The sequence below is a fragment of the Myotis davidii genome, unplaced genomic scaffold (assembly GCF_000327345.1).
Source record: "Myotis davidii unplaced genomic scaffold, ASM32734v1 scaffold571, whole genome shotgun sequence".
Lineage (NCBI taxonomy): Eukaryota > Metazoa > Chordata > Mammalia > Chiroptera > Vespertilionidae > Myotis > Myotis davidii.
This window is the reverse complement of record NW_006283136.1, coordinates 1977862-1992911: the sequence shown is the minus strand read 5'-3', so window position 1 is coordinate 1992911 and position 15050 is coordinate 1977862. Positions and strand designations below refer to the sequence as shown.

At 39.9% G+C, this 15050-nt stretch overlaps 1 protein-coding gene and 1 long non-coding RNA gene across 3 annotated transcripts in view; one reads left to right on the top strand and one right to left on the bottom strand.

Annotated features, from left to right (window-relative positions):
* Window positions 1-6: 6 nt before the first annotated feature.
* The window catches only part of LOC107182777, a 20496-nt gene continuing 5452 nt past the window's right edge, over window positions 7-15050 (top strand). Inside the window, exons 1-2 of one of the 2 annotated variants that reach the window (XR_001513510.1) lie at window positions 7-165; window positions 291-607. This is a non-coding gene — a long non-coding RNA (uncharacterized LOC107182777). Of the gene's footprint in view, window positions 166-290; window positions 608-15050 lie in introns of those variants that run through there. The other variant, XR_001513511.1, reaches the window with a different exon arrangement.
* The window catches only part of TCTEX1D2 (Tctex1 domain containing 2), a 21191-nt gene continuing 8757 nt past the window's right edge, over window positions 2617-15050 (bottom strand). Inside the window, exons 4-5 of the mRNA XM_006753404.2 lie at window positions 5386-5449; window positions 2617-2792 (exon numbers count right to left, since the gene is read on the bottom strand). Coding sequence (XP_006753467.1) covers window positions 2745-2792; window positions 5386-5449 — 112 coding nt within the window. The 3' untranslated portion in view covers window positions 2617-2744. The remainder of the gene's footprint in view (window positions 2793-5385; window positions 5450-15050) is intronic.

Sequence of the window (15050 nt, the reverse complement as noted above, 5' to 3'; positions counted from 1 at the left end):
CCGCAGCCCCGCCGGCTTCTCCTCCGCCTGCGGTTCCCTCCCGGGTGCTGCGGGGACGGAGGTCCGCCCGCCAGGTCCGGTAAACGCCTGCGGCTGGCTCCAAACCCTCCCGACAGCAAGAACCTCGCCTCACGGAGACGCCCACTCCTGTTACTTCCGACCCAGGTTGGCGCCCCCAAAAAAGACCCGCAGGGATCAACCATGGGCTAGTGGGGGGAGCGTGTGGAAAAGGGGGTTTTATGGACAAGAACCTCACAGCGCGATTGATCTGTTCATACATTCCCGAGCAGGTCAGGGGGGGCAGCCATCCCCAGGCACGGAACACTTTTAGTCAAAGGCTTATTTTTGCCGTAGCGAGCCCTGTCCCTCGTTTCTGTGCATCTAAGGTTAGCACACCGCCGACCCCTACAGACGTGACCACCCCCAAGGGTTTATCCTGTAATTCGACCCCCAGCTGGCTTTCTCCCACCTTCACGTGCTCTTCCTTCTGTTCCCTCCCTAATCTCAAATGCAGAAAAACTGCAAACTGTTACTGTGAGTAGCAGTTGAGATCTTGCTTCCCAACATATGCTGTAGGTTTAGCTCAAATAAACTCATAAAAATTCTCTCCTGGTTTGGACTGACTGGTTTGGTCAATAAGCAGATTGGAGGGGGACCCCTGGTAGAAAACCACACTGCACGGTGTTCTTTGCCAGAATGAACCTTGGACTGGGGTCCCTTTAGATTCTATAGCTGTAAGGCAAGTAGATACCCAATGTTAGGGGGGAATATATAAAACAACTTTTATTACAGTTTATTCGTTTTTATTTTCGTCTACATGCTTGAAAGTGGCTAAGAAGAAAGAGGTGGGTAAACTTCTGCATCTGCTGAGAAGCCTCTGGGGAGAAAAAGGGTTTAAATTTCGACCCTTGCCCTAACCGGTTTGGCTCAGTGGATAGAGCGTCGGCTTGCGGACTGAAGGGTCCCGGGTTCGATTCTGGTCAAGGGCATGTACCTTGGTTGCGGGCACATCCCCAATAGGGGGTGTGCAGGAGGCAGCTGATCAATGTTTCTTTCTCATCGATGTTTCTAACTCTCTCTTCTTCTCCCTTCCTCTGTAAAAAAATCAATAAAATATATTTTAAAAAATAAAAATAAATTGTGATCCTTTCTCTTTTGAGTTTCAGTTATTTGAACAAGGCTCTGCTAAACAAAGACTTAACTCTCACAGATGAAAGTTGGTTTGTTGTTGTTTTTTGAAAAAAGGCTTTATTTAGTCAAAAAGACGAGTCTTGGTACAAGAAATCCAAACCACCAGCAGCATACATTTCTGTCATCCTGGAGTTTGCAATCATTTTTGTTTTTTTATTCTGTTTTTATGGATTTCAGAGAGAGGGAGAGAAACATCAATCCAAATTGATCATCTGCCTCCTGCACGCCCCCTACTGGGGATCAAAGCCTGAAACTTGCATGTACCCTTACTGTGAATTGAACTATGACCTCCTGGTTCATGGGTCGATGCTCAACCACTGAACCACATGGGCCAGGCTGCCGTTTTTTATTCACCAACTGGGGGGTGGAGGCGTGGGAGGAAGATGTAAACTGTCTGAAAGCCTTTGCATTAGCTATAGGCAGCGGGGGTGGGAGAAGGTGAGGTAGCGCCAGCCCTGGGATAGGCGCAGAGCCCGCAAGGAAGAAGCATCCGCTCCTTTGGACTGGTGAGCAACAGTCCAGAAAGTTCAGGCACAAACAGAAGTGGAGGCTCCTGGAGTTGGAAGGTTCATTATTTGGAATAATTGCAGAAGTAATCACCTGGAAATTACTCTGAAGTTCCAACAGACATATGAATATGAGCAGACTTTTGTTAGCTGGCCCATAGCTATTAACAGGCTGACTGTTATGTGTCGCACTCTCTGACTGCTATAATTTAATTTAGAATACCTCAGAATTTCCTTCTTGTCAGCTCATAGACTGCAGTGGTCCAAATAAGGACAGCTAGCTGGAGAAGACTACTCGGGGCTCTATGGAGAAGATCACTACAAAGATAATGGAAGTTGGAATAGTAACCAACATAATTTTGGAGAGTCTTAAGGGAGAGCTAATTTCATACACAGCTTGGAAACTCTCAGACCCTGTCAGAAAGTCTATGACACTGGAAAAACCCTGGCGAAAACAAATGCATATTTAAGCTAATAAGCCGTGTAGAGAAAGAGCTGAACAAAAACAATGAGTGAGATTTAAAAATAGATTAGGGCGGCAATTTGTAGGGAAAAAATCTTATGCATAAATTCACCTCAGTGTTATTTATAATAGTAAAAAAAGTAGCAATAATCAGTCCTTTGTAAGGACATGGCAAAAATAACCAATGGTATAACCTAATGAAATAAATGCAACTATTAAATTATGCTTATGAAAATCATAATGCAAATAAAATGACAAAAACTATGTGATACTATGAGAAGTGAAAAATCCAGTTACAAAACTATGATTTTTTTTAAAAAACACCAAATAAAAAAACACTGGTAGAAAATATACCAAGTATTAATAGTTATGTAGAACAATTATGGATTTTTTCCCCCTACATTTTCTCTACTTTACAAATGTAGTTAGAACACATAACAAAATCAAAACATTAACTGTAAGTCCTAAAACTCAACAGACTCAGTTGCCAAACTGCCAATTTATCTTTATTTTGTCAAGATATTTAACGATATAAAAAAGTTCATATTTCTTCATCGTCATACCTTTTTCCAGCTTTCAAATTTTCAATAGTAGAAACAGCCAAATGCTGCTACAACACAGAACAAACTGTCCTACAAAACAAAACAGAAAACACACACACAAACCCAGAATATTAGGATGAGTAAAGAGTTAGGTTTTCTGAATGTAGAAATAAAATAAAAATGAACGAACTTTATGTAATACATATTCATAAAATAAGTATTCCCAATTTTTTCTGATTTATCAAAGAAATAATAAATGAAATTATTTTAATTTCTTAGAGTAAATGTATTACCCATCTCAAAGAACTATATTATAGTATCACACATAATAAAAATAACAGCTCCGTGTCATAAATCCTGGATAAGGGTAAATGGCCTCTGGGTATTTGTTCTTAATTTAGAAAATTCATTTGTCCATCTTTTTGCTCAGAATCCTAAAATGCTTTCCAGATCCCAGTTAAACTTTTTAAGACACTTTTTTGGTATTTCTTATCGGAACTCCACCTGCCTCAGCAACTCTTGACCTACCAACCTTACCTCCAGCTTGGCAGTGATGAGAAAAAATCTGCTCAAGTACCTGATTGTTAACGAAAAGCAAAACTCTGGTTAGCGCAGCTCCCTGCCTCCCGGGGTGGAATGACTGTGAGCTGAGTGCTATCTGAGGTGAGGGACCTGTTTTTGTTCTAATTTTCAATCCCTCATGCACCGATACTTTTGTAAAATACAATAAAAATGAGTAACAAGGAAAACAAAATGAAAAAAGAAATATACAAATACAGCCTAAAAGTTTTATTATTAGATTTAATGGACATAAAATTACTTTGTCAAATTCTTATAAGAGTTTCTAAACCCTTACACTCAGTTTTTATACTGATCTCGTAACGGGGCTCATGGCCCTGGTCTGTGGCTCCCAGTTTGCCTGGTGCTGTTCTACAGTGTCAGCCAGAGTTCTCCAGCAGGACTGAGCGGGGCTATCCACTCTGCGGGGCAACTGTCAGCTCAAAAGCATATGCTTTTCTCGCCTCTCACTTCCTCATCCTCTACTGGTGCTTCCCAAACAATAGAGTGCTTTAAGCTCTGAAAGTGACACCTAACACTCAACCAACTGGACTAAAGATACATACAGTACACGAACTCCGCAACCTAAACCGGCTCTCAAAAATGATTGTTAGACACCGTGCCCTCTAACCCTGTGCTCTAAAATCTGATCCTGGGAATACTGATAACTAAAGTTTTATACTACATATTTGTTAATTTGAATATTGTCTGGCCACCACTGTTTATAGCTCTCTATAGGCAATAACCATGCCTTTTATTCCTAGCACCTCCAGTACAGTGATTGGCACATAATATAGAAGCTCAGAGTTATCTTTTGGATGAATTACATTGTATAGCGACTCAGGGAAATATAAATGTTTAACTCCAAAAAGCAGGAAAAACCATCACCTGAACTTGAAATCTTCCCCCAGAGAGCTGATAACTGAAGATTTACATACTTCCCATTGTTCAGCCCTTGATCCCTACGGTAGTTGAGCATAAATATGAAACTTTGGTAGGACCATAGCGTTTCAGAGCAAAAAGGTACCTTAAGCTCTACTACTACACAAGCAGCTTCCACATCTGGCAGTAAGCACAACCATGTGAGGAACTTCTTTAAAAAAAATCCTTACCAAAGGACATGTTTATTGATTTTAGAGATTTTTTTTAATCCTCACCTGAGGCCATGCTTATGGATTTGAGAGAGAAAGAGAGGAAGGGAGAGAGAGAGACACACATCAATCAATGTAACAGAAACATTGATCCATTGCCTCCTAAATGCGCCTTGACCGGAGATCAAATCAGCTGACCTACCTGGCCAGGGCAATGTGGGGAACTTTTTAAAAATTCAGATTCACTGATCCAACACCCAGCTTATGTGATTAGAATCTACTTGAGCAGGACCCCAGCATCTGTATGTTAAACAAGTTCCTCGAGTAATTCTTAGGCAAGCCACAGCCAGTCTTTGGGAAAATCTAGAATAGTTTCCTAATTCTACTGACACAATCAGACAAAAGTCCAATGACTTACCTAAAGTCATTCAGTTAGAAAGTCACAGAGCTGGAAATGGAACCTCTCTCCTAATTCACTCAACCCAGTTTCTGATCTATGCTACTATACTTAATTCTGACTCTACGAATTCACAACCTGGGAGCATTTGGAGAGAGGAAGCAAGTATAAAACATATTAAAATTTATGAAACATTCATGCCAATGTTTAAATGAAAACTCTTGAAAAATTCCTCTTTATTTTTACCTAGTTTTGAGAAATAGCTTTAAGATAAAGTAATTGTTTTGATTAGTGAAAGAAAAATCACCTTTGCTCATGGAATCCCTGACATCCAAATTTCTTTGCAGCTTAGCAAAGTGCTATTTGGCTATTAGCACTGAACAATATGCTATTCCCAAATTCAAACTTGTGAAGAGTTATCTCAACACATATAGGTCTCCTTGCCTATAAACAGCACACTAGGTTTCTGCTTTATGTTTAGTAACACGAAAAAAGAACAGTAAAGACACCTCATCCAGGAGTCTGAGACAAATGTCTAAAACGAAAGTGTGCTCACATCTCAATAAATATTAAGTAATTTCCTCTGGAATGCCCCCATGTCCTTTGAAAGAAAGAAAAGGTTCCCAAATAGACTTACATTCATAAAAACATCATGAATGTAGTTGTCGGTGTCAGCATCCCAGAAACAGCGGGCAGCCATGCTAAAAAGTCAAAGATTGGAGAATTACCAACAATATAACAAGGACCTGAAACATGTATCTGCCAGCAGCAAAAGTTTTCCTTGATACATTCTTTTAGATCAGTACTTCCAAACCTTTTTTAGGCTGGCACACAGGAAAGCATATTTGTACAGCAAAGTATACAGTGAACTGAAGGGCCTGGGCTCATAGATAAGGTTGCTTGCAGTTGCAGGTGACCAGCCCGGGGTCTAGCAGCTTCAGATTCCGACTAGCTGCCTGATAACTAAAGGGGTCACTACCTTGAAGTTTTTGAAACTCTGTGTGGGAAGCTCTGTTACATAGATTACTCCAGCTAAGATATTTGTGTGTATGTGACTTTTAAAGAAAATAACACCTGCCCTAACTGGTTTGGCTCAGTGGATAGAGCGTCTGCCTGCGGACGGAAGGGTCCCAGGTTCAATTCCGGTCAAGCGCATGTACCTTGGTTGCGGGCACATCTCCGGTAGGGGTTGTGTTGTGCAGGAGGCAGCTGATCGATGTTTCTCTCTCATCGATGTTTCTAGCTCTCTATCCCACTCCCTTCCTCTCTGTAAAAAATCAATAACATATTTTTTTTAAATAATAACACCTAAGAATTATGACTAAAATAGACTTATTCCTTTACAATAACATGAGAAGGTAAGTCTGGAAAGGATCTAACAGAGTGTTTATTCCAACCTAGAAAAGAAAGGGGCAAACTATGAACTAGAATTCAATCTTCTAACTAATTCTACATCCAGTAATATTTCCTATGCTACCTTTAAATTCTCAATTTGGCCATTCTCTCCAATTTTGGGGTAAGAAAAAAAATGTCAGTCAAAATAAAAACCAATAAAAAATGCAAACAATTTAAGTTCCCAGTAGTATTAGATTGGTAAATGAAATTAGGGTATTTCTTGGCGACAAAATTGCATGCAGCCATTAAATATATGTTTTGATGCCTTGGCCGGTATTGGTAAGTGGTTAGAGCATCAGCTCCCAGTTTCAATTCCCGCCCTGGATTGATGTTTCTCTCTCTCCCACTCCCTCCCTTCATTCTTTCTGAAAAGCAAATGGAAAAAAATATCCTCAGGTGAGGATTTTTAAAAAGATATTTTTTATAAAGTAACTTAAAGAACATGAAAAGATGTTCACAATATAAAATTAAGTTTAAAAATTAATTATAAGTATTTTACATTTTTATTAAATGTACATGAATGATTCACCAATAACACCAATTGACTGCTTACTTTGTGCCAGCCTCTGGTCTAAGTGCTTTACATGTATTAACTCAATCTTATGAGTTAGGTATTATTATACCTATTTAATAAACATGAAAACTGAGGATCAGAGAAATTTAATAATCTTGTCCAAGATCATTCAAATAGTAAGTGACAAAGCTTCACTTTGGACCAAGGCAATTTAGCTTCAAGTCTGTAGTGAAAAATATACTGTATTATATTGGTTTGTTTTTGAAAGTTTTTTTTTTTTTAAGTTTTACACAGAAGAGCTCCCCCAACCTAATATTTTTCACATTATTTAAAAGTTCTGATTCCAAGCTCCAAAAGTAACTATGAAATAAAGTCAATCTACTTAATTGGCCAATCAACAAATATTTATTTAGCAACTACCATATGTTTGGAAAGAGAAAAATCTAGCTCTAGCCTCAATTCTCAACTTAATTAGGTGAAAAAATTAACACACATCAAAGAATAAGATAATAATTGTGCTAACTTATAGGCTATTATGTTTAAAAGGGACTGTAATATCTATCTAGTTCAAGCCTCCAAGTCCAAGTTGCACAGTGTTTGAATAAAATCTGTAGTAGTGCTACAGAAATTTAGAGAATTTAGAGAGGAGAAAAACCAAAGAAGACTTCATGAAGCAGAAACAAGTGAAGACATAAATATAAAAATTTAGCCCTGGCTGGTGTGGGTGTTGGTTGGGCATTGTCCCATGCATGGAAAGGTTGCCAGTTCAATTCCCAGTCAGGGCACATGCCCAGGTTGTGCGCTCAATCCCCGATAGGGGGCATGCAGGAAGCGGCCAGTCAATGTGTGGCTCTCACATCTCTCACATTGATGTTTCTCTCTCCCTCTCCCTCTTCCTCTCTCTCTGAAAATCAATTTTTTAAAATTAAAAAATAGCCGAAGCCGGTTTGGATCAGTGGATAGAGCGTCGGCCTGCGGACTGAAGGGTCCCGGGTTCGATTCCGGTCAAGGGCATGTACCTGGGTTGCGTGCACATCCCCAGTGGGAGATGTGCAGGAGGCAGCTGATCGATGTTTCTCTCTCATAGATGTTTCTAACTCTCTCTCTCCCTTCCTCTCTGCAAAAAATCAATAAAATATATTTTAAAAAATTAAAAAATATTTGTTGAGTATCATGTATGAACAAAGTGCTAGGTGCAGATGATACAGAGATGCATAAAACACAATCATTGCCTCCAAATTGTGGACGCTACACCATTTCCCAATAATGGCGTGTGTGGAAGGCAACCAATCAATCGATGTGTCTCTCTTACATCAATGTTTCTCTCTGTCTCTCCCCTTCCCTTCCACTCTCTCTAAAAACCAATGGAGAAAATATCCTCGTGTAAGGACTGACAACAATAACAAAAAGATAAATCTGAAATATTTGGGTCATACCAAAACCCTGAAGTATAGAAAAAAGAAATATATATATATATTTTTTCATAAAGTTGTGTCAAAAGGATTTAGAAATAATACAATGTAACAGTTTGTAGCAGCTCAGCACTCCCTCCCAGATCAATTAGAAAAATTGGATAAAATGAATCAGAGCCACTGTAGCAAACAGGACTGGGGAAGCCAAAATTCCACAGAGGTGACCCGCTGAGGCAGCGGTAAACTGATATTCTGCACTGCAGTTCTCCCTGGGGCATTTGCTAACTCTAGGCACACAGGTAGAGGCTGAGAATATGGGTTTTGTCCAGGTACAGACCAATTACTCAGCTGGACTAGAGCGATAAAATTACAGGGCTAGAGAGATAAAATTGGAGACTTGAAGGACCAAGATCCCCTGTAAAAAAGGAGAGAGCAGAACCGAGCTTTAACATCACATGGTAGGTTCCCCCTCACATGTGCTGAATTCTGAAACTGTGTAAGTAGGACCTAAAAAACTAAGAGTGGTGGGAACAATAATATCCTCTCACCAAACATGTCTATGACCTAACTCCCAGAACCTAGGGATATGTTCTAGTGCATGGCTAAAAGGGTTTTACATGTACACGATTAAGCTAAGGATCTTGGATGGGGAGAGTAGCATGGATTACCCAGGTGAGCTCAATGTTATCACAGGGTCCCTATAAGAGAAAGAGGGAGGCAGGTGGGTCAGAGCCAGAGAGAGATTTGAGAATGGTATGCTGCTGGTTTTGCAGAGGGAGGAACGGTTGATGAGCTAAGGGACGCAGGCAGCCTCTATAAGCTGGAATAGGCAAGGGAATGGATTCTCTGCTGGAGCCTCCAGAGGGATACCGCCCTGCCTACCCTTTGATTTTAGCTCAGCGAAACCCATTTTGATTTACGATCTCCAGAACTGTAAAATAATACAGATGTGCTGTTTTAAGATGCCAGGTTTGTAATTTGTTACAGCAGCAATAGGAAACTAATGCATCAAGGGAAAGGGCTCTAAAATGAAGAGTAGTTTTATGCTGAGAAAACAAGGACTAAAAGTCAGTACTTGCTGGAGTGGGGTTCAAATGAATGCTTCAGGCTCTTGGTTGAGAAACCTGGGGAGCTACACTCAAGAAAGAAGGATGCTTAATTCCCACAATATCCTTGTGAAGGGGGCATTATCTGTTTCACAGATGAGAAAACAAACCCAAAGAAGTTAGAGAACTACCCAATGGACAAGCCCTACCTTGTATAATGGTTGCAAGGACTGAATAGGATGACATTGCTAAGGGCTTATTCCAGTGCAAGTCACAGAGAAGATGGCGGTAATAACAGCAGAATAGCAATAATAGCAGAAGATGTATGTAATAGCCGTGACACCCATGTCCTACTGAGGTTGCTTGACTATCATGAGTGTCAATGACGAGGCCAGCTACACAGTTTGCAGGACCCAGTACAAAATGAAATTGTGGGGTCTGGCCAGAGGCAGGGAAGAAGAAAAAGAATAAGAAGGAAGAAGAAAGAAGAACTGAAGATAGAGCTTTATCAAAACTGCAACAAAACCTCAACTCAGCTCAGTACCTGATTGGATTAAGGTAAGCAGCCCATACTCTACCTGAATCGCAAAGGAAATGTAAACACTCTCTAAAAGAAAACAGTATTATCTGGAGGTCTACAAGTTGTTGTTTTTCACCACAATGTCCAGGATTCAAATTAGGCATGCCAAGAGATAGATCTATATGAAGGATTATCAAGAAAAAAAAAATCAATGGAAACAGACTCACACCTGATCCATGTATTAGAGTTAGCAGAAAATGACTAACATAACTGCTATGGCCAAAATGTAAAAAGGGAGGAGAGAAGAAGGATAGATAACATATATTAAAGATAAAGAATTTCACCAAAAAATTGGAATGTATAAAATATTTAAATGGAAATTCTGGGCCTGAAAAATATAATAACTGAAATTAAGAATTCAGTAGGTGGCTTTAACAGCAGATTAGACACAACAGAAAAGAAGATTAGTCAACTAAAAGACAAGTCAATAGAAAAATACCCAGCCCTGGCTGGTTTGGCTCAGTGGATAGAGTGTCAGCCTGCGGAACAAAGGGTCCCGGTTTTGATTCTGGTCAAGGGCACATGCCCGGGGTTTCGGGCTCAATCCCTGGGGAGGAGGGGGGGGGGCATGCAGGAGGCAGCTAATCAATGATTCTCTCTCATCATTGATGTTTCTATCCTTTCCATTTCCCTTCTTCTTTCTGAAATCAATAAAAACAATTTTTAAAAGGGGGTGGGGAGTAAGCAGAGAGCAAATAGAATAGAAGCACTAGTTTAAAAGATAATGGCCACACCTGGCACCCAGATCTTAGTTTCTAATGCCATTCTCCAATAAAATGAACCAGGGATCCTTGGAGAAGTGGCTGATTCTAGGCTGGGGAGGGAATGAATAAATATGGAGTATCTTATCATGCAAGTAAGCAAGAAAGTGCTCAAAAAAAATCACAACAGTAGAGTATGACAAAGGGACACAGGAGTCAACTGAAAGCTCAAATGGTCAAAGCTGGAACACTTTCAGTAACAAAATTAAGTAATGCTGAATTATAATCCACAGTATAAAAATCCATGAGTACATACTGAAATAAGTAAGTGACTGAATAAAGAAATAGAAGAAAAAGAGATAAATCTGTGAAAATTTCCAAATAATTTATGTAGCTACTCTGCCCTCAAGGAGGTAGAGCATAACTCCCTGCTCCATAAATGTGGGCTTCACATAGTGATTTTGTATAGTATGAAAGGGGAAGAAAGAGTAATTTTACAGGGGAAAACCTGACAAACATTACCTGAGGCACGGAGCAAGGTTAACATTAATGGTAATATGTCATGTTGATAATATGTACCCTGATATGATATGTTACGATGAAAAAAGCACTTTACCTCTGTGATCTTCCTCCCAAGAACCTATTAGCCTAGATAATCACAAGTGGACAAATCCCAATTGAGGGAATTTCTACACAATACCTAACCAGGACTTTTCAAAACTGTCAAGGTCATCAAAACCAAGGAGAGTCTGAGTAATTGTCATAGCCAGGAGGACCCTAAAGAGACGTGAAATGTGATATCCTAGATAAGATTCTAGAACAGAAAAAGGACAGTAGGTAAAAACTAAAGAATTAAGTATGGACTCTAGTTAATAATAATGCATCAATATTGGTTCATTAGTTGTGACAAATGTATCATTAACATCCTACTATACTAACGTAGGATGTTAATGACAAAGGAAACAAGATGTGGAGTATCTGTACTATTTCTCCAACTTTTCTACAAATCTAAAACAATCCTAAATAAGAAGTTTATTTTTAAAAAGATAACAGCTAACTGTTCCATAAAAAGACCGTATAGGCAAAGCGGTCCTAAAGGGCAGAGACCGAAGAACGAGACTGGAAAGTCCAGTTTATGGGTTAATAGGCTTTAATAGAGAGTCTACAGGAAACTCTTGTCTTGACTGGATGCAAAACAGTTTCATTTCAAGATGGAGTCAGCTCTGTCCACATACTAAGAATTTCCCCGAGCTTATACAAACAAGATTCAGTGGCCCACAGATTCCATGGGCTCTGAGAACCCCATGCTAATGAATAAGAAGAAAATCGTATACACCAGAGTAAAAAAAAAAAACAATGAGGAAAACATTCTAATATGGCTAGAAAGAAAAAAGACATCACCTTCAAAGGAACAATAAGACTTATAGCTGACTTCTCAACAGAAGCAATGGAAACTGGAAGACAGCATAATTATATCTTTAAAGTGCTGCAAATGAAAGGGCATGTAATTTCCTTCTATCTCTTTTCCTTAAGGAATGTAAAGTAGTACTGAGCCATCTTCAACCATGTAACGGAGAATAAGCAGAGCAACCAGAAAGGAGAGCCTACGTCCCTGACCCCAGTAAGGCACCACTCCATGCTTGGTCTGCTACCTGGTGTAGTATGTTCTGAGAAGAGATATACGCCTTCTGTTTTATTTAAAAAGGAATAAAAAGAATCAGAAGTTAACTTGAAGATACTACTAATTGCAAAAGATGGGACAATTTAGACATCAATAAGGATAATGACCACAATGGATTTAAACATCAAATATATTTAAAACCATGGGTTCATAGAGAGAAAAAAAGAGGACTCATGGTAACCTCTGGGAGATGCTAGGGAACCAATTCATTATTCTGAATATTATTAAAATTATCCTCCCCTCCCTTTCCTGTACAAACTAAACCTCATTGTAATGAAACAGTTGAAAGAAAAGTCATTCTTAATAGAATTTCAGCAAATAAATAAAGAACAATGGTAGAATTAGAAGAGCACTATTTTGTAACCTCTGATGAATAATGGATCTAGGACAGCTGCTAAAACTATTAATGGTGAAGCTGATAGGGAACTTTACAACAGATGGATCTGTCTGACAACATCTGAACTCTATGATCAATCTTAACAAAAAACGGACAACCAGACATTTTCTGCCTCCTGATGAGGTGCAATAGGATGCATACTAAATACCTATGTAATATTCTTGCCCAAAACTCAAATCTCCAACTGTTTAAGACTACATCTAACTACTTACTTACAAGAAAAGAGGAGATATAAGACATAGTAAACAATACCAGGCACCACAATCAGAAAATGCCAGAATATAAATAGGACACTCTATAAGACAAACAACACAATTTCTTCAACAAATGGTAAGGTAAAAAAGACAGAGCAAGAGCAAAAAGAGGGAGAGAAGTTATATATTAAGAGAAATTTAAGAGATTATAAACCAAATATAATGTGTGGACTTTGCCTGGATACTAATTTGAACCAACTGTAAAATATATATATACAGACAGACAAACACACATACACACACATATATATGAAACAACTGGGGATATCTGAATGCTAATTGAATATTTTATAATATTAAGGACTAACAATATTTAGATGTGATATTTTATATTAAAAGGGCCCTTATAGTTTAGACATATATACTGTTGTATTTCAGATGAAATGGTATGATGACTGGGATTTGCTTCAAAATAAGCTGGAGGGGGCAGTGGATATATAAATGAAACAACATAGGTATGTGTTGATAACCTTTCAAGCCAAGTAATAGATCCATGGGAGTTCCTCAGTCCCTACACTTGCATATGTTTGAAATTTTAGACAATAAAATTTTTAGAACCAGGAGGGTAGAGGGAGGCCTTGTATGCCATGCTTTAGAGTTCAGCCTGATCACATTTAACCAAGTCAATTTAAAGGAATTGTTGCCTGACAAGATTTGAAATAAAGTCTATATAGAGTCTGTGGAGAGAAACTAAGGTGTACTCCTGGGAGATTGGTCTGGTATGCAAAATGAATTGTGGAGGAGGGAGATCAGAGTCCAGGAGTGCTGATAAGGGGCTGCTGCTAAGTATTCCTGGCATCCAGATTACAGTGCATGCAATGGGAGAGAGTAATGGCTACATAAGATAAAAGTAGACTCTAAAGTTTGAAGCCTGAGACAGTAGGACCTTGGTAATACTGTGAGAGACAAGGAAGTTAAAGTGACAGGCTGACAGAATAGTAAAGTATTTTTGAGCCTCTCTGTGCTCAGAAAATCTCCTGAAGCCTTTTGCAAATGGTAGAGAACACCATGGTGAAGAGTACTGTGCTAGAAGTCAGACGTCTGAATTCTATTAGTGACCCTGACAGCAGCCATATCTATAATTTCAAGCAAATCATGCTGAATCTCATAAATGTCATCATAAAATAGGGGAACTAGACACTAGAAAATACCTGTAGTGCCTTTCAAATTTAACATTCTATAGTGAAAATTCTCAGTGATATTACTACAAGGTATTTTTTAATTCATTCAACAAATATTTTAGCATTTTCTTACAAAACTAGAGACCCAGTGCACAAAAATTCCTGCACTCAGGGGGGTGGGAAATCCCTCAATCTGGCCTGTGCCCTTTCGCAATCCAGGACCCTTTGGGAGATGTCCACCCGTTCCCCAGGGGATCTGGCCTAAGCTGGCAGTCAGACATCCCTCTCGCAGCCCAGGAGCCCTCGGGGGACCGCTGCACTCATAGCCATGAGCCCGGCTTGTGGCTGAGTAGAGCTCCCTCCTGTGTTGAGCATCTGCCCCCAGGTGGTCAGTGCACATCATGGCGACCAGTCGTTCCCAGTCTTTCCACCATTAGGATCAATTTGCATATTACCCTTTTATTATATAGGACTAGAGGCCCAGTGCACAAAATTTGTGCACGGGAGCGAGGAGTTCCTCAGCCTGGCCTGCACCCTCTCCAATCCGGGACCCCTCAGGGCTTCTAGCACCTAACTGCTCTCCCGTGCTGGCCTGATCCCTCTAACTGCTCTCCCCTGATGGTCTGATACCCTTAACTGCTCTCCCCTGCCGTCCTGACCCTCCTAACTGCTCTCCCTTGCCTGCCTGATCACCTCTAACCACCTCTGCCTCAGCCCTGCCACCATGGCTTTGTCCGGAAGGTCGTCTGGAAGATGTTAGCTAATTAGGGAGACCTAATTAGCATATTACCTTTTTATTAGTATAGATGCCACCTTGCCTAAAAATGCAGGTTGTTAACAGGTTTTCCTATCATGGAAGGGGAGCCCGCAGTAGCATCTTGGGTTCTGACCAGGGCTTATGCACTCGTGCTTTATCTCAGCAGATGAGATTCCTAGAAGACTCTTGGATGTACCTTGAACATTTCTATCGATTTTGCCAAATATTCCTCCAAAAATGTTGAATCACTTTAAACTCCCACCAGCAACCATGCATGTGCCCTCTGTCCTACTTTGATGCCAATATCATTGATTTCCCCCTAGAAGCTTCCCTCCCCATCAGCCAGGACTGCTTGGCACTTGAGCCAACCTTACTGTTCAGCCCAGGACTTGCTTTCCTGAGATAGAATTATAGAGGAGGAAAAATAGTTTTCATCTACCCTCC